Consider the following 19,550-nt stretch of genomic DNA (forward strand, 5'->3'; position numbering starts at 1 on the left):
AGTAAAGATGCTGTCTTAGGGTTTTACTGCTGTGAGCAGACACCATGACCATGGCAACTTTTATAAGGGCAACATTTAATTGGGGCTGGCTTACAGGTTCAGAGGTTCAGTTCACTATCATCAAGGCAGGAGCATGGCAGCATCCAAGTAGAAAGACATGATGCAGGAGGAACTAAGAGTTCTACATCTTGTTCTGAAGGCCACTAGCAGAATACTGGTTTCCAAACAACTAGGAAAAATGTCTTAAAGCCCATGCCCACAGTGATACACCTACTCCAACAAGGGCACACCTCCCAATAGTACCATTCTCTGGGTCAAGCATATACAAACCATCATAGCTTTTCACCAAGCTAATTAATGATCTGAGTTTAATCCCCAATATTCACAGGTGGAAGGAGAGAACAGACACCTACAAGCTGCCCTCTAACTTGCATATCCACAATGGTGCATGCGTACACAGAAATATACACAGAAACAGACACACACACTACTCTTACCCTGTCACCTTACTTATTCAAAATAATTGACTTAAGTCCAATTTCTGTGGACTAGTATCAAAGACTTAAAGGAACCAAAGATATATATAACCCTTTATCTAATGAAACACTCTATTTAAAGAAGACAGTCAGATGTAAATAAAAAATACTACAATGTAGGCAGTAAGAGTAAGGACTATGTCCAGTTAACACCCGAGTACCTGTAAATGGTTGTCAAGTTATAAACAGTAACCAGTAGGTGTTAAATAGGCAAGGATGGTAGGAACCAAGTGCTGACCAGTTCCATATCAAGAAGAGGTGAGACAAGCAGTATACTAGGGTAGCAGCACAGATTTGGAACTGTTTGGTTGTTTGGCTTCAGCTTTACCTACAGTTTTCCACTCATACCAATGAACTCAGATCTCAGATTTAGACACTGGATCACAAGCACTGAAACCCAGTCACAACTGATGGCTTCTCAGCAATGTACTCTGAGGCAGGCTATGAACTAGACGTAAGAGAGCAATGTACTGCCAGTCATCAAATGACGACGATTTCTTTAAACCACAGCCCAGCAAGCATAACACCAATTCCTAGGAAAGCTGAAGTATGAGTTGGGGGGCTATGAGCTCTGGAAAATGGAGGCGATGGGGGTGCTACCTAGTTTGGACAGGTCAGATAACATCTGATCAAGATATAATTGGTATGTAGAAGTCCCATGTTATGAACCTGAAAGCAAAACCCAACAGTGAAGATAAGAGCACTTGGAGTGCTGAAAGCAAGCCAGGCTTTCTTCGAGTCAGCCCTGGGACTACTTAATAGATCACCACCTATGGAATGTTGAAAAGTTCAAAGATTAAGTCCTGGACCACACTCTTTAGAAATCAAGAAGAGGAGACCGAGAAAAAAGAGAGAGGTGGATAATTCCGAGAAAAGGAAAATCATCAAAGGGTCAAATGCAGACAGGAGGTCAGGATGAGCAGTCAACAGTGACTGAGTTGTAGCAACAGTTCACAAGAATGGAAGAGAGTGGTTTAGTATGAGATGGAAAAAATATGTATTGTCAGAGAATACAACCTGTACACAAATAGAGGGCTGATCCTGACAGTGCAGAGTTCATCAGTTTCAAAAGGAGAAAAGGACACAAACAGAGTCAGGAACAGATGAATATGGGGGAGAGGTATATGCCTGCTTCTTTTTTTTAGGTTCTTTCCAGGCCAGGGTCATTTTATCTATCTCTTTAGCCCTAGTGCCTAGCACTAAACAACAATGTGTTGGATGAAGAGATCAGTTCCAAGATTTGAAAAGATACAACCAAACGGCATTTAAAATTTATCTTAAAAATGACTTCATTTCTATTTTCCATTTCCTCACTCCAAGATCGCCATATATCCCTCCCCGATCTCTTTCCTGAATAGGTAGGACTACAGGCTTATACACTGTGCCTATTGTAGAGATTTCTTGGTGTGTGTACACAGTTGCATGTATGGGTAGATGAGGTGAGAGGTCAACCTCAGGTGTAGTTTTTCAGGTGCCATCTACCTTGTTTTATTATGAGACAAGGTCTCACATGGGATGGAGCTTGTCAGTTAGGTTAGGTTAACTGGACAGGAAGCCCCCAGGGACTCAGCTTCTTTGCCTCCTTAGTGCTGGGATTATAGGTGCATATGTTACCATAACTAGTTTTTGTTTTTTAAAAATATGGGTTATTGTAGTGTATTGCTAGAACAGGTGCAATGTATACACCTGTAGTCCTACAGGAAAAGACTAGCATCCAGGAAGCTAGGAAGACGGTCTTAAAGCCCATGCCCACAGTGACCCACCTACTCCAAGGCTACAAGTCCAAATAGTGCCACTTCTTGAGCCAAACATTCAAACCATTACATTCTACTCCCTTCCCCCATAGGTTTGTTCAAGCATGTGAGCCTATGGGGGCCATAAATAAACATAGCATAATGCTAAAGCATTTAGCCCAACTTCAAAAGTTCCCGTAGTCTTTAAGAGTCTCAATAACGTTAGACCAAAGTACAAAGTCTCTTCTGAGATTTATCTCATCAGTTCATTGTAATCCCCAAAGCAAGACAGGAAACCAGATGGGCAACCTCCAAACTCTGCATCTCCAAGTCTTCAGATCTCCATTCCTTTTTCATTTGTGTTAACTACAACAAACTTCTTTCACCTGGGCTCGTTCCACTCCCTGTTAGCAGCATTCCTCAGCAGGTATTTCAAGGCTCTGGCATCTTTAACATTTTGGGGTCTCCAAGTCAACTTCAATTTTACAGCTTCTTGTTCCAATGTCTGGGATCCACACATGATCTAGGCTCCTCCAAAGGCCTTGGGTCACTTCTCCAGATCTACAATCTGTAGCACTCTAGGCTCAGATTGCTTCTACTCTGTGAGGAGCCGCCCTCACGGTCGCCATTACAAGATGGCGCTGACATCTGTTGCTCATGGTGAAAAACAAGTAGTGTGCGCAGGCGTCAGGGTATCTTTCCATTACCTGAACCCTGCCTCTCCTGTGGCGTCATCTGGGCTGACGGTGGGCAGCCAATCCGGGTGGTGCACGTCTCCAACCGTACTTCGCAGCCTATATAAGGGAAGGGTTTTCTGCTCTCTGGGTCTCCTCTCCTGAAGCTGATCATCTATCTCTCGAGATGCATTAAAGCTTTACTGCAGAAGGATCCGAGTGTCCTGCGTGCGTTCTTGCTGGCGAGACAGTAGCGCGGGTCACTACTCCACTGCTGCTACTGTTCTTGCTGGTTGTCCCATGGTACTGGTTATCCAATACACTGGGGTCTTCTGCCACATGTAGGCTTCACCAGTAGCCTCTCATAGGCTCTCTTCATGGTGCCAAGCCTCAGCTTCTTTTGCAAGACCCCTTCAGACCTGGGCCTTCACTACCAACTGGGGCTGCACCTTCACCAATGGCCTTCCATGGCCTCTCACAGTACCAAGCCTCAGCTGTTCTTCATGACCCTTTCATGCCTTCAAAACCAGTACCACCTGGGTGACTCTTACACATTACTAAGTACAACTGCAGCACAAAGTACAACCTTGTCTTTCACTGGAACACAGCTTCTGTGTGCTCTCAGAAAATATTTCCCAGATTTCATCTCAGTGATGCTGATCTCTTAATCACCACTAATTTCTTAGCTCCAGCTAAGCAGCATCAATTTTCCCAGTAGTCCCTATTATTCTTGACTCTAACACCAGAGCCATGTGGCTAAAGCTGGCATGTTCTGCTGCTTGTTGTGACTGGAACACGGCCCCCTTATTCTATTACCAGCTTTCTGTTTTCTAACTCACTGCCTAAGCTTGGCTGTCCTAGAACTTGCTCTGTAGATTGACCTTGAACTCAATGTCTCCTGGGATTAAAGGTGTTTACCACGTTGCCTGGACTTAAGCTTTTCTTCACCAAGAACTTGCTCTTTCCCAGGCTGGCCTTGAACTCAAAGATCTGCATGACTCTCTCCTGAATGCTGGGATTAAATACGTACAGCACCATTCCTGGACATAAATTTAGCTGGGTGGGATCTTGCCCCAAAGTCATCACTCCCTTAGTTCAATTTACTATCCTTGAACACAGGATTCAGCTCCATTTCACTTCCTGCTGCCGCTTTAATACTTGAGCCATATATTTTATATTTTTCCTTTCTAAGTTTGCTGTGCTTATTCAGACCACTTTTCATGAGACTTAACTAGAGAACAAAGTCTATAATGGACATTTCTGCGACTTCCTTTGGCGATACAATTAATCTGAGTCTCTTCACCCTTGTCTCAGGCAGACTCTTCAAACATGGGTAAAAGGCAACCATGTTCTTCACCAAAATATCTCAAAAACAGTCTCTAGGCCACATACTGAAGTTCTTCTCCGCTGAAACCTCTTGGGCCAGGTCTGCACAGTTCAAATCACTCACAGGGGGAGTGGGGGGGAGGGTATGGGGGACTTTGGGGAAAACATTGGAAATGTAAATGAGGAAAATACCTAATAAAAAATATTTAAAAAAAAAAAAGCAAATCACTCACAGCAACAAAGTCTTCCATATTCCTACTAGGAGAGCTTATTAAGCCCCACTTAAAACATTCCATGGCTTTCCAAATCCAAAGTTCCCAAATCCACATTCTTCCAAACAAAAGCATGGTCAGGCCTATATCAGCAATATCCCAGTTCCTGGTACCAACTTCTGTCTTAGTTTGGGTTTTACTGCTGTTAACAGACATCATGACCAAGGCAACTCTTATGAAAACAACATTTAATTGGGGCTAGTTTACAGGTTTAGAGGTTCGGTCCATTATCATCAAGGCAGGTGCATGGCAGTGTCCAGGCAAGCATGATATAACAGGTGCTGAGAGTTCTACATCTTCACCCAAACAAGAAAAGAGTCACTTCCAGGCAGCTAAAAAGAGGGTCTTAAAGCCCACGCCCACAGTTACACACCTACTCCAAGGTTACACACCTCCAAATATTGCCACTCCTTGGGCCAAACATTCAAACCACTACATCAGACTTGGTGGCCTAAGCCTGTCATCCCAGTATTCAGAGGCTAAAAGGAGAACTAAAGTCAAGGCCAGCCTGGGCTACATACCATAACTCTGCTTCCTATAATTAAAAACATATGGCATTATGCTTCCAAAATTCTTGACAATTTACCTTTTTTATAATGTAGAAAATTCTTATACTTCAAATGATTAAAAAAAACTAATAAACTATACAAACTGTACTTTCCATCATTTCATTCAACTCTTAAGCAAAGAAGGAGATGAATTACAAAGTGGGAGGTGGGGCCAGGAAGACAATGCTTACCAAATAAGTATAAAGACCAAAGTCTGGATCATCAGAAACTATGTAAAAGCAAGGCTAACCTGGAGCCACTCTGGCAACCACACAGGCAACAGAGAGAGGCAATCTCCAGAACAAGCTGGCTGGCTCGTCTAGTCAATCAGTGAGCTAACTCCAGGTTCAACTGGAAGACCTTACCTCAGTAACTAAAGGTGGAAAGTGAGAGGATTAAACAAGACATCAACTCTGGGCCTCCATACTTGCATACACGGGTGCACACACACACACACACACACACACACACACACACACACATGCAAACACTGGTATACACATGTGACCACTCACATATGCATGCATACATGCACTGTGTATACAGAAATGCACATATACTATACAAAAAAAATTAAATAAACAGTAACTTCAGGGATCCTGAGCATGGTGGCATAAGCTGGTAATCGTAACATCTGGGAAGCTTAAGAAGTTAGATCTATATGAATATATGCCTGGTCTCTGTATGAATACAGAGAGTTCCAGGTTGAGCCAAGACAAAAATCTCAGAAATATAATAACAATTGTAATATTTTTAATGTAGGAAAATTCTGTTTAGTTCTGGTGATGATGCATTAAGAAAAAAAAAAAAACAACCCTCAAAGGCATGAGAAGGGTTTCTTTCTTTCGTTTTCTAGTGGTGAGAAGAAGTAAGATCTTGCCAATACAGGTCTTACACAACAGGCTGGCCTACACAACAATCTCTTCTCACTTGGCCAAACCTTTAAAGACATTGATTCACATTCAGAATCTGCATGACTGCTCTCTTGTTAAATCGGGGTAAGAACAAGAGTTGGGTAAAACAAGAGCTCTGAAGAAAAGGAATTAGAGCAGGTTTTTACTCATATTCTCTCTCTCTCTCTCTCTCTCTCTCTCTCTCTCTCGTGCTCCCAACTCCAGACTTCTTTGTACAACTTCCTTCTTGGTCTCCTGGGCTCTCTAACACTCACACCACAAACATATGTAGGCAGAATTAAGGCGTTCATTTGTCCATTCAGAGATTTCTGTGGCAGTATATACAAAGAAGATATTTCAAACTTACAGGCAACAAATGCTACTTCATTAGCTGATGACCCTTCTTCTCTTCCTGTCTTAGTAATAAATCCCTCTGGTAGCATCTGAGATAGGGTCAAACTAGTTAGCCCAGGTTGGACTGGAATTTATTCTCCTCCAGCCTCAGCCTGGTATTGGGATTACAGACATGCACTGTCTCAACTGATTCTCGAATGCCACTGTAGCTGGCAATTCAGGTCTTCATTATCTTTAATCCTAATCTCCCTTGACCTATTTTAGTTTCTCTCAATGCAGGACTACATTAGATCAATGATAACAAGAATCAGTTGGGTTTTTCTAACTACCATAATCTTAAGAATTGAAAGGACCTCACCAAGATTCACACTTAATTCTCTTGCTAAATAAAAAAATATTTTATATAACTTTAAAATGTTAGAAATACAAAATTAATAAGCCATTATCAATTATTTTCCTCCAGTTTTAAGGTATGACTGGCAAATAAAGGTGACATGATACACAGCATCGTATTTGCTGTACCTATGAATTATGGCATAATTAAATTAAACTAACCAATATCACACCCCATAAATATATTTGAGATCTGTTTACTCAGTCACTTTCAAGAGTCCAATCAACACACTGATATATATCCATGACGTTACACTGAAGAGCTACAGAAGTTAATCTAAGACTCCAACTGCTGCACCGACACCTTCCCTTTGTCTGGCTGTTAGAGAATCTGCTCCTCAACTGTGCGTTGTGACCCTTTTGGGGTTGGATTCCTGCACTTCAGATATTTACATTACAACTCATAGCAGTAATAAAATTACAGTTATCAAGTAGCAATAAAATAATTTCCTGGCTGGGGATCACCATACCATGAGGGCTGCAGCATTAGGAAGGTTGAGAACCACTGCTAGCATCTCTCCATTCTCTAGTCCCTGCAGTTCTTTGACAGTCTATAGCCTGTTAGCCTGTCTATAAAGGAAAATATTTTAATCACCCATACCAGCATGTATATTTTGTATTCTTATAAGCTGGTTTATACTACTAAAATTACATAAATACTGTGTAAATGAACATATATAATCAAAATGATTGAAAGAAAGAATTAAAACATAATTAGTTTATGCTACTGATTTCCTTTATAAATTGTGGCATTTGCCCATGTATCCCTGGAAATATGATCAGCATACATTGGTGGTCTGAATGGCTGAACGCTTATTTAACAATAAGAGCTCTTCTCACATAGCTTAACCACTGACATCTGCTCCTAGTAGAGCCTGCCCTACGTATTACTCCTATTCAAGCCTGCCTTTCCAATTCCTGAAGCTCTTATAAAAGCCTTATTTAACTTTTTTTTTTTTTCAGTGCTGGGGATCAAACCTAGAACCTTACATATGCTAGACTAGGGCTCTACTGCTGAGCCATACTCCTAGCATATCTAAGCAATCCTTAATGCTGGGTAGTATTCATTAACTCATGAATTCAAAGGCTAAACTATAGCTATGTAAGTCAACGAGCTAACTCTTAATGGTAAGATTTGAGCCTAACCAAGGCAAAAATCTCATGTACATATTTTATGTGCATATGCATAGCTCAAGTTTCATATGAAAAACATGAATAGGTAAGATTCCAAGTAAAATACAGCAAGTACCTTATTGACACTGATGAGCCAGTGAATATATTACAAAGAATCCTCAAACAGACTAAAGACTAAATTAAGCATCCTTTTTTTAATATAACAAAAAAATGTAGAGATAACAAAAAAAACCAAGTTTATATAGTTCGCTCTACAGCAAAACAAAGTAAGAAAACATATTAAACACTTTGCCCAAGTACAAAAAATGCAGCGGACACCACTAGTATTTACAAAAACTGACAATTTCAAAGACTTCAATATCAAAGTCAAACAGCCAAGCATTGCTTCAGTCTGCTGTACAACAGCGCCACCAGATGGTGGTTTATGCAATCTTCAATCAAGCACCTTGCATATAGGAACTTGGGGCAATCCAATGCATCGGCTGATGCCTCTAAAATCAGAAATAAAACTCCAAAGTTTTATCTAATGATAATATTGCCTACTCTGCCTTCATCCTTATGAGCAATACAAAACAAACTAATCACTTTTCTATTTAACAACTTTTCAAACTCTTATTAACCTAAATATCTAAACAACTTTCTCAAGTGTAATATAATTTCATTAACATTACAACTCTAAAAATGTGATGCAAACATAAATTTTAACTTAATTCTTAAGTTACAATAATTTGTAAGCTACACATTATCCCCAAGTCATAAATAATTTAAATACAAATCTGCATTTTAATATTGCTGAATGTTCTCATAAATAAGTCTGTAGGAAAATTAACTTATTACACAATAGAATAAATGGATTTTAAATTTTAAAACTGTTTCCTACACATTACCTTCAGCAAACAGAAATTTCCGTTTTTCAATCTATAGCACAAATGACCCATATTTTAAATTTAAATATACCATAACTATTTTAAAAGCAGCTCTAAGTCTTTCAACAGTACAATCACTGATATTCTGGCAAACCTTAAGGTCCGAAGCACACAACAAGCTTATGCATGAGTGGTTTAATTTTATTACCATGTGCATACTCATGTATACACATAAACACAGGTGTGGTTAAAAAAAACTATAACTAATATTGCTCATATAACTACCCTCTGTTTGAAAATGAATGATTTCTAAAACAAGAGTTTTAATTTTGTTAGCATTCCAATCAATCAAACAATATTATGCCCGCATCTAAATAATATTTTCATAGTTAAAGTAGATCTTTAGTTATTCGCATCAGTATGATAAAGGTTAGTGTATGAATTCCATATTCATCCTTAGCACTGCTAGTTTCAGACATGGTATTTCCCATCAGTACTTTACAAAGAAACATCACCTTAACTAACTGACAGTGGACACCTGAGTCCTCCCTGGATAACTACTCAAGTCATACTTGAGTCTTTTACAAATGAAAAAAAAAAAAAAGAATTGAAAGCAAATTTAAATAACATGTCTGTTCCATATAGAAACAATAGGTCATAATAAGAGTCATGCTGAAAGAGCAAACAGAAAATTCAGTGCTGCTTTATATTCTGGCCTACTTCACTTTAGGACTATTGTGAGCAGATTGGCTGTTATAGAAACAGTATTACATTTTCAGAGTTTTGAAAATTATAAATAGATAATAATTTGTTCATTTAGAATTTACCTGAAAGATATTCTGCATAAATAAAACTTCCAGATAATTCATTCTCATCTTACTAGGCAGCAAAGAATTTTATATTTTACTTATGAACATTTTCTTAAACAAACAAAAAATTTTACTTCTCTTTGTTTTAAGAGGCGTGGAACTGGATTGATTCAATGGTAGACCACTTGCCTAGCATACAGGAACTCCTTCTTGAGTTCCATCCTCATCCCCAGGAAAACAAAACTAACAGCAACATCAAAACCCCCTGAACATGTAACCACTTCCTACAGGTTAGCTATAATAGAGACAAACAGCTTACACAGCAGTCCTTTTAGGCTCCCACCTCACTTTTCTTATGTCTGTCTATTGACAACACTGTACTTCCCATGCTTATGTGGGAACCTCAGGGTAGTCTACAGGCTCCTAAATACAAAATGCATACATGTTCTGGCATATGGCTACTTGGGTCTTTTCTCTTCCTCTTGGCTTTTCCATAGCTGGTTTTTAAATGATTAAAGTTACTATACAAAACTTAAAACAAAATAGGCTATTGATCCTACAATGGAGTCTTTAAGAACTCTATATTTCTGAACATGGAGCCACAAAACATCTACCCTTAGAAAATTAGTCGTAGTGTAAATTGTGCAGTGCAGTTTCTGGCTTCTTTTCTACTGGAATCAGAATCAACCTGCCTCATTCTAGCCTTTTCTATTCTTCATACGATATTATTTTCCCCTAGATGATCCAGTAGCATACTCACATACACTGCTCAGTCAATACTAAGAACTTTAGGAACAAAGGAAAGTGATAAAGGCAGGCTGAGTGTGATAGTCATATGCCTACTCATAGCACTCCTGAGGCAGAGGCAAGAGAATCACAAGTTCAAAGCCAGCCTGGCTACAAAGTGGGATCTTGTCTCAAAATAACTTAAAAAAAAAAAAAAAAAAAGCCACAATCGCACTATGGTCTAATTATATGTGAAATATGGAGATGGTTAGATGATAATAATTATACTAACTGAAAACAATGTGTTTATGACTTGTATTTTTATGACAAAGAAATGCTGATGAACCAAATCTGTTTCTATCTGTGAGGATACTCAGTAGTCACAGCACAAATATATAATTTTCTCTGGCAACTTAAGAGCCTAATACAAGAGAATTTCTAAAAAGCATTGGAGAATTTCCAACAGCATCAAGAATATTAATAAACATGATTGCATTTTAAAAATCTAGATTATATATACGTTAGATATATATAACAAATTTAAAAATTATGTATTTTCTACTTTGTTATATCAATTATCAGTAACAACATGAAGCTTCAGTACTTCTGCCTAAAAGAAATAGAAACCTGCTTCTCTCTACTGGAAAGTTCCTACAGCTCAAGTTTTACAAAAAATTTCCTTAAGTCATCATTTTACAAATAGAAAAAAACATAAGATGACATTTGAACAATAAAAAAAATATATTACTTCCAACTTTTCCTAGTAAAGATGAGAATTTTTAAAGCATTTAAATAATCAGCCCCATTGATCTATATGGCTTAAATAAATTAATATTACTACTTTATATATACCAGATGGTTTATGTCAAATTGACTTAAAGAATTTCTTCTCTAAGGAAGAAAGAAAATAAGGGAAACTATCTTCTCACAGGGACTAGGGGTAGTTACCCTACAAAGTTATCATCTTTGTTGTTGCACATATAACTCAAAGGTACCCAACTAACTCACCTCTATTTTGCAACCTAAAACACATAATAGAAATCATGGAAATGAAACCATTCAAGATAGTAAAACCTTCTGGAGGCACCTGAAACCAATCACACAACACTCAGGTCACCAAGTAGCTAGGAAGATCATGGACAAATACAGCACTCCATTTCCCTCTCTGTAAAACAAGGTGAATTTTCAGACTGGAAATTTACCGTTGGTAAAAGCTATATAAAATTAAGTATTTGATCCATACCTTGTTTTGATTCCAAAACTTCTGGTTGTTTGTTCTCTCTCAGGGATGAAGTAGAATCTACACAGGTATCTTGCCTAAGCAATAAAAATAAAAACTTTTAAAATAGTATTCAATCATTTAATGCCCAAGTTCTTAGAATTATGTTAGGTGCCAGGGAGACACAATGAATTCCAAGCCCCAGGGTATAATTTAATACTAGGGAGACTCAGAACCAGGTAAACACGTGTCAGAAGAAGCAGTTATAAACTGGTACTTAATTTATACAATGTGCTTCTTTGTAAAATCAAGGGGAAAACCTAGGGGAACTTGGAGGCAATTTTTTTCTCCCAAAACTCAGTAGGGTAGCTGATAGAAGAAATCACAACTCACAGCAGTATCCAATAATTTTTCAGTTTTCACAGTTAAATGTAATGGGCATTTTAACATTCAAATTACTTTATATTCATCTAATTTCATACCTCAAATGCTTTGATGTCTACTATATATGGAAAATATATTTGATATGTAATATACATATGTAATCAATGTAAATAGATTAAATGTAAGAGCGTGCAAGAAGTTTGACTGCCCAACCCGCAGCAGAGCTGCATACAGTGCTATACCATCTCAGTGCTGATGAGACAAACACCTTTCAGCCATCAAGATGATGAAATCGGTGCATATTCAAGTGAGATAAGCAATGACCTTCTCAAATCAGATAACTATTTCCCTCTGAGAATTTTATCCTCTCCTAAAAGAAGTATTACAGGAACCATTTGGGAAATGTTGCTAGTCACAAACATATTTCATCCAGTTAACAGTAGCAAGTTTTTCAAGTAACCTAAGAATAAAATAGAATTGCAAATATTTCTTTGCCAAGTTTTTTCTTTATAATCAAGTACTTGGTAAAGTATATGTTTATTTTGTATTTTAAAAAATGACTAATACAAACCCAAACTCATGGACTATAAGATCATGTCTTTGGAGTCAGGCATGGTGATGCACATCAGTAATTCTACCACACAGGAAAAGGAAACAGAAATAGCAATATCTATCTTAAGAAACTCATTTGGCTTTGGTACTACCAATAATTTCTGTAAGATTTGTAGTTGCCCTGACTCTAATTTTTAATATTTATTTGCTATCTAATGTCTCCTACTCAGATTTTAATCTTTCATTTCACTACAATGGCTAGCATGTCCCAAGAAGGGCATCCAAACATTCTCCTTGCTAATCCAGGGACAAAATACAGAGCCTTGCTAGGAAGATTGTTAAAATGTTCTACCTCAAGCATCCCAGAAAACTCAGATAGTATATACTCCAAACACAGATCGGTATTAAAGAAAACATTGGCTTTTGTGTCCTCAAATGGCATGTAACTCTTTATCTACTACATGCATGTACCTAAACTCACAAAAGTGTACAATTTAACCAAACTATGACAGTATGTAAATTTTTGTGCTGTTAGATATCAGTTAAATTTAATTAATATTAATGTACCCCAAATTATCAGCAACAAAAAACAATATAGTATCACTAAGAAAAGGCATGTAAGTCATATATCATACTCCAAAGACAACACAACAAAATCTGTGCAATCTAGCTGAGAATGTGTAGCCTCTATTATGACGAAGCATCAAACAAGACCATCACTAAGCTGAGTTCAATATCACTATTATGAAATACAAAGGCTATGGAAATGCTTCATGTCAGAGGAATCTAAAAAGCCATGACAATTATATGTAACAATTGATCTGACTGGAGAGGGAGTAAAGGCAGAATTGAACTGAATCAAAAGGGAAACTGAAATACTGATGGTAAAACTGGATAAAGGCCTTTTGTGAAAGTTAAATTTCCTGAAATTGATACTTGTGGCTATAGAAAGGCCATGTCTGTTCTCTTGAAAAACACAATGTAGCATTTAGGGGAAATGTGTCATCATAATGTAACTTAAGCCTCTAATGTTCACTCAAAAACCTGCACAGGTAGGTAAAGATGACAGATGGCACAGCAGGTAAAGTGCTTGCCACCCAATCCTGACACTCTGAGTTCACTCCCTGGAAGCCATGTAAACAGAGGAAAGACTTGTCTCTGACATCCTCGTGTGTGCACGAATAGACTCATCATGCACACATATATATATATATGCATATATATACATATGTATGTATACACATGTATACATATATACATGGTGTGTAACAGTTCAAATGCTAATAAGAAGTAAACCTAGATATATGCTATAAAGATTTCTCCTTTTCTAGTCTGATTTTTACAATGTATTAAGTCTTAAATTACTTACAAATAAAATGTTTAAGTAAAACTTCAATAAAAACTGATCAAAGCCCCTTAAATATCCTTCAAATAAGACTCTATAAAGATTATCTACTGTTATAAACAATTTATTTGCATGCATAAAATTCTACTTTAAGTTAGGTTTGATCAGGCTGTTGGAAGTCACAAAACAGAATTTAAGTAGGTACAGCATGCCACCCTGTGGCAGAAAAATGAAAAGACACATTTTTTTTTAACCTCCAAAAGTAGCTCTGAATGATTTAAAATTTAAAAATCACTATTAAGCAGGAGATGGAGATACACACCTGTAAAAAACCCAGTTCTCAAAGAGTCAGGGACAGGAAGATCTCCAAAAATTTGAGGTCAGCCTGAACTACAGAGGGAGACCTTGTCTATAAATAAATAAGCAAATAAAATTAGTAGAAATAAAAATACTAGAAAGGTCCTCTAAGGTGTATGTTTCACAACTAAAATTGTCAAATAGCTTTAGTACTTTATGCAACTTAAAACACATCAAACAGTAGAGAACACAATAATATTTACAAAAACATAATAAAATTCTAAGAAAACTACTACATGCATGTGTTTCTCTTTCTCGTTTTATGGTGGGGGTGGGGAGGTCTGAGTCTACTTTAAGATGATAAAATATGTGAGTTACCCAAACTAGGAAAGAATTTTTAAAAATTTAAAAACCTGCCATTTACGATTAAAACATGTGTTTGTACTACACACTTTAAAACTGAGACTTTTAGAGTAAACACCTGGAGGGCGAGGAGAGCCTAAGGTAGCGCACATGGCAAAGCCAGTTTGGACTAAGAATTCTACAGGCATCTCTGAGACTCTAATGAAAACAACTTAAGAACAAACAACTTTACTTTTACTTTTCTAATTCCCTTCTGTATTCTCTTTCTTTAACAGCGTAATTTATGATCAATGGCCTTCTACTTGTAGCCCTACCTGTAAGTTCTCAAACTGATGTAAGCCCAACTGCCTCTCATGTGACACTACTCTCTTTTTTCTTACAACTCATTATTTTTTGAATGACATTAACACACTGAGGTAATTTATGGAATTTAATCAAGAACAACCACATGTTAATTAACAAAAGCTTAAAACATATTTCTTTTTTAGTGTGTGTGTGTGTGTGTGTGTGTGTGTGTGACATATGCATGTGCTCATGGAGGCCAGAAGATGGTATCTGATTGCCTTAGCTAGAGTTACAGGAAATTGGGACCAGCTGACATGGGTGCTAGGAACTCAGTTCAGTCTTCGCAAGAGCAGCAAATATTTTTGATGCCTGAGCCAGCTCTCCAGCCCTTAAAAAAATTATATATATGTATATATATCCCCCCCCAAAGGGAGAGGAAGAGTAATCAATTTCTTATGCAAATATAAAGTGTCAGAAAATTCTTTCAACAAAAAGATAAACAGAACAAAGATAGTTTGACTTTTCTTGCATGGTAAAGGTCAACTGGCAAAAATCAGGTAAACTGGAAAAACAAAGGGTAGGTACAAGTGTTGGCTTTTCTCCACCCTCCTCAGTATAAAAGAACAAAGGAAATTTAATGGAAAAAGGACAGTCTTTGACTGAATGCTGTTAGTAAGTTAGACAGCTTGCACATTATCTTACTCCATTTTTATAACATGTACAAATAGTATTCCTGAATGGAAACAGACCCAAATGTCTAAATATGTAAATCTTAGGAATACACAGAAAAATTTCTGGTTTATGCTAGGATAAGCAAAGATGTTACCAAAACCCAGACCGAGAGCTGTTAGATGACTCAGCAGACCTGACAGCCTGAGTTCAATGACTGGATCATGCAATAGTAGAGAATAGACTTTCCAGGGTTGTCCTAACTTCCACCCATGAACCATGGCCCATGTACCTACACTTACACACATACAACAAATAAAATAATTTTAAAACATGACCTAAAAATTAAAATAATGCTGTTAGATTTCATCAAAATTTAATACTTCTATTTTTCCAAAAGGACTAGACAATGGAAAGCCAAACAACAGACTAGAAAAAATATTTGCATACACATATCAGAAAAAGAACATGTATCCAAGCAAGGTGGTTGGAATGTGCCAGCAATGCCAGGTATTTTGAAAACTGATGCAAGAGAATTTTTAAGGCCCCAGAGTTGACCCCAGCCTGGACAACTTAGTGAATCTTGTCCACAACAACCAACTTCAACTTCAATCTAGAATACAGAAGAATTACACTGTGGTTTGGATGTAAGACTTCTCTTACAGGCTCGTATGTTTGAACACGTGGTCCCCAGTTGATGATAGTGTTTAGGAAGGTTATAGAACTTCTAAGAGAAAGAATCTTACAGAGGAAGTACATCACTGAAGGTGCACTTAGAAATTTTATAGGTTGCCCACATTTCATGTTCCCTCTTTGCTTCTAAAATACCAATAGAAGAGAGGCCTGACTTCTGCTCCAGTTGTTATATGTCCCATGCCATGATGAACGGGAACCATTCAGGAACTTGCAGCAAAAAACAAAAGTTTTCTCCCTTAAGTTGCTTTTGTTGTGGTAACAAAAGAGCAACTAAGATAACCTATAAAATAATAATAGACTCCACTATGTTCATAGCAGCCTTATTTATAATAGCCAGAAACTGGAAACAAGCCAGATGTCCCTCAATAGAAGAATGGATAGAGAATATGTGGTACCTTCACACAATGGAGTACTACTCAGCTATTTAAAAAAATTACTTCATGAAATTCACAAGCAAAGGATGGAACTAGAATATATCATCCTGAGTGAGGTAATCCAGAGACAAAAGAACACACATGGTATATACTCACTGATAAGTGAATATTAGGCAAAAAGCTCAGAATACACACAATACAACTTACAGACCATGGTGAAGCTATGAAGAAGGAAGACCAAAGTGTGGATGCTTCAGTCCTACTTAGAAGGGGGAACAAAATACTCACTGGAGGGAGAGGGAGAGGGAGGGGAAGGGGGAGGGGGAGGGGAAAGAGGGGAAAGAGGGGAGGATCAGGTGTGGGAGGAGATGGGCATGATACACAGAGGGTCAGGAAATTGAACAGAGGTGTGTAGCAATGGGGGATGGGGAACTGGGGGTAGCCACCAGCAAGTCTCAGATGCCAGGAAAGCAAGAGTCTCCCAGGACCCAACAGGGATGGCATTGACTGAAATACCCAAGGGGAGAGAGAACCTGTAGAGACCATATTCAGAGGTTAAGCACAGCCCCCAGTTGAGAGATGGAGCCACCCACCCATCTCAAAAATATTAACACAGAATTGTTCCTGTCTAAAGGAAATGCAGGGACAAAGAGTGGAGCAGAGACTGAAGGAAAGGCCATCCAGAGACTGCCCCACCTAGCGATCCATTCCATCTGCAGACACCAAACCCAGACACTATTGCTGATGCCAAGAAGCACTTGCTGACAGGAGCCTGGTATAGCTGTTCCCTGAAAGGTTCTGCCAGAGCCTCACCAATATAGATGAGGATTGTTGTAGCCAACCATGGGACTGTGCACAAGGACCCCAATGGAGGAGTTAGAGGAAGGACTTAAGAAGCTAAAGAGGTTTGCAATCACATAATAAGAACAACATTATCAACCAACCAGACCTCCCCCAGAGCTCCCAGGGACTAAACCACCAACCAAAGAGTACACATGAAGGGACCCATGGCTCTAGGTGCATAAATAGCAGAGGATTGCCTTATCTGGCATCAAGGGGAGGTGAGGCCCTTGGTCCTATGGAGATTCAGTGAAGTGGGAGTGGGTGGGTGGGTGGGAGAACACCCTTATAGCAATGGGGAGTGGGGAGTGGGATGGGGGTTTGCGGAGGGGAAGCCAGGAAGGGAGATAACATTTGAAATGTAAATAAATAAAATAACCAATAAAAAATAAAATAAAATAAAACCATAATAAGAAGCAATAAAATATTAAAATGCTTTCGATTGAGGAAGACATGGAGATGGCACATATACCAAGTAACTGGAATCCAGTATCTTTTGTTATTAGGAAAATGCACATTAAAACTGCAATATGATACACTGCACATGTTAGGAAGGCTAAAACCCAAGACAACCAACAAATGGAACCCTCAGTGTTGGCAAGCAAGGATGCAGAAATGGCACAACAATCCTGATCCTAGGTGCTTCCTTTAATACAAAAACAAAAAACAAAAACAAACAAACAAACAAAAAACCCACCCAGGTTTGTTCACACAAATGCTTGCATTGAAATGTTAGTTATAGCTTTGCTTAAAATCGTTACGGCGCTGGCAAGATGGCTCTGCAGGTAAGAGCTGACTGTTCTGCCAAAGGTCCTGAGTTCAAATCCAGTAACCATATGGTGACTCACAACCACCTGTATTGAGATCTGACACCCTCTTCTAGCACATCTGAAGACAGCTACAGTGTACTTATGCATAATAATAAAGAAATCTTTGGGGCTGAGCGAGCAGAGGTCCTAAAAATTCAATTCCCAACAACCACATGAAGGCTTACAGCCATCTGCACAGCTACAGTGTACTCACATGCATAAAATAAATAAATCTTTTTTAAAAAAATCATTAAAAATGAGAAACCGCCTTATACCCTCATTAGTTTTTTATCATTGCCATAACAAATCATGAGAAAGCTGATAGTTGAGAGCATAAATTTGCTGGGTGCAATGGCACACACCTTTGTTCTCATCACACAACAGGCAGAGGCAAGCGGATCTCTGAGTTTGAGGCCAGCCTGATCTAGAGAGCAAGTTCGAGGACAGCCAGGGCTGTTATACGGAGAAACCTATCTCAAAACAACAACAACAAAAACAAAATAAAACAAAATTCACTATATTCATATTGTACAAGTCAAAAGTGTGGTATAAATCTTGTTGGACTACAATCCAAAGGATGTCAGTATGGATTCATTGTCTGGTTTTTAGGTCCTTGACAAACTGTTCCTTGAGGTTGAGAATACAGGACCAAAATCTCTGTTTCCTTGTCTGAAAACTTAAGGTGGCTACCAGCCTCAACCTTTGATATCATATCTTTCTTACTCCTCTTTCTCTCTTCAAGTTTTAAAAAGGGTTCAGATGATTTTAGGAGGTCCACATGGACAATGTAGGATAAGAACTCTCTCTATCAAAGTCCTTACTCTTACATCTAACGTCTATTTTGCTATATAAACCAGTATGATCTCAGGTCTGGAGACTGTAAATACTGTAAATACCAGTGAGACACCTTTATTCTTAAAGTACCTCAACTAAGGAACTAAACGCTGATACATTCACAGAATGAAGAACTAACTACTCAGCAATGACAACAAACTACTGAAATTCAAAACATGTTTGAGTCCCAAATGCATTATGCTAATAAAGCCAGCCTCAAAAGAGGAGTACGGAGCTAAAGAAATTGTTCAGTGATGCAGGTGCTCACTGTTCTGAGATACCAGAGTTCAGACCCAGCATCTTCATCAGTGACTTATAAACCCTTCAAAGTGGCAGTCAACTATAGCCTTTAAACACTGTACAAAGAAGGAAAACAACCCAATTTTTTTAACAAAGCTTTTCCAAGTAACAAATCAAGTTTTATCTCTACTGTACCCCTTCCACAAAAGATAGCAACATTCAATCCTACCCTAACCAAAGGGGAGCTCACTTCCCTCCACTTTTCCCAAATAATAGAATTCAAAGCCAAGAGTTCCCACATTCCAGTTCTTTCTCTGTTCTCGCCTATGGTTCTCTGAAAATATATTGCATGAATTACTGCTTGTAACTCAAGTTTTGT

General features: G+C 38.2%; 1 protein-coding gene across 1 annotated transcript in view; it reads right to left on the reverse strand.

The window, feature by feature from the left end:
* The window catches only part of Caap1 (caspase activity and apoptosis inhibitor 1), a 56,718-nt gene that overhangs the window by 9,476 nt on the left and 27,692 nt on the right, over window positions 1-19,550 (reverse strand). The window contains exon 5 of the mRNA NM_026368.2: window positions 11,508-11,581. Within this exon, the coding sequence (NP_080644.2) occupies window positions 11,508-11,581 (74 nt within the window). The remainder of the gene's footprint in view (window positions 1-11,507; window positions 11,582-19,550) is intronic.

The sequence above is a fragment of the Mus musculus genome, chromosome 4, assembly GCF_000001635.26.
Source record: "Mus musculus strain C57BL/6J chromosome 4, GRCm38.p6 C57BL/6J".
In the NCBI taxonomy this organism is placed as follows: Eukaryota; Metazoa; Chordata; class Mammalia; order Rodentia; family Muridae; genus Mus; species Mus musculus.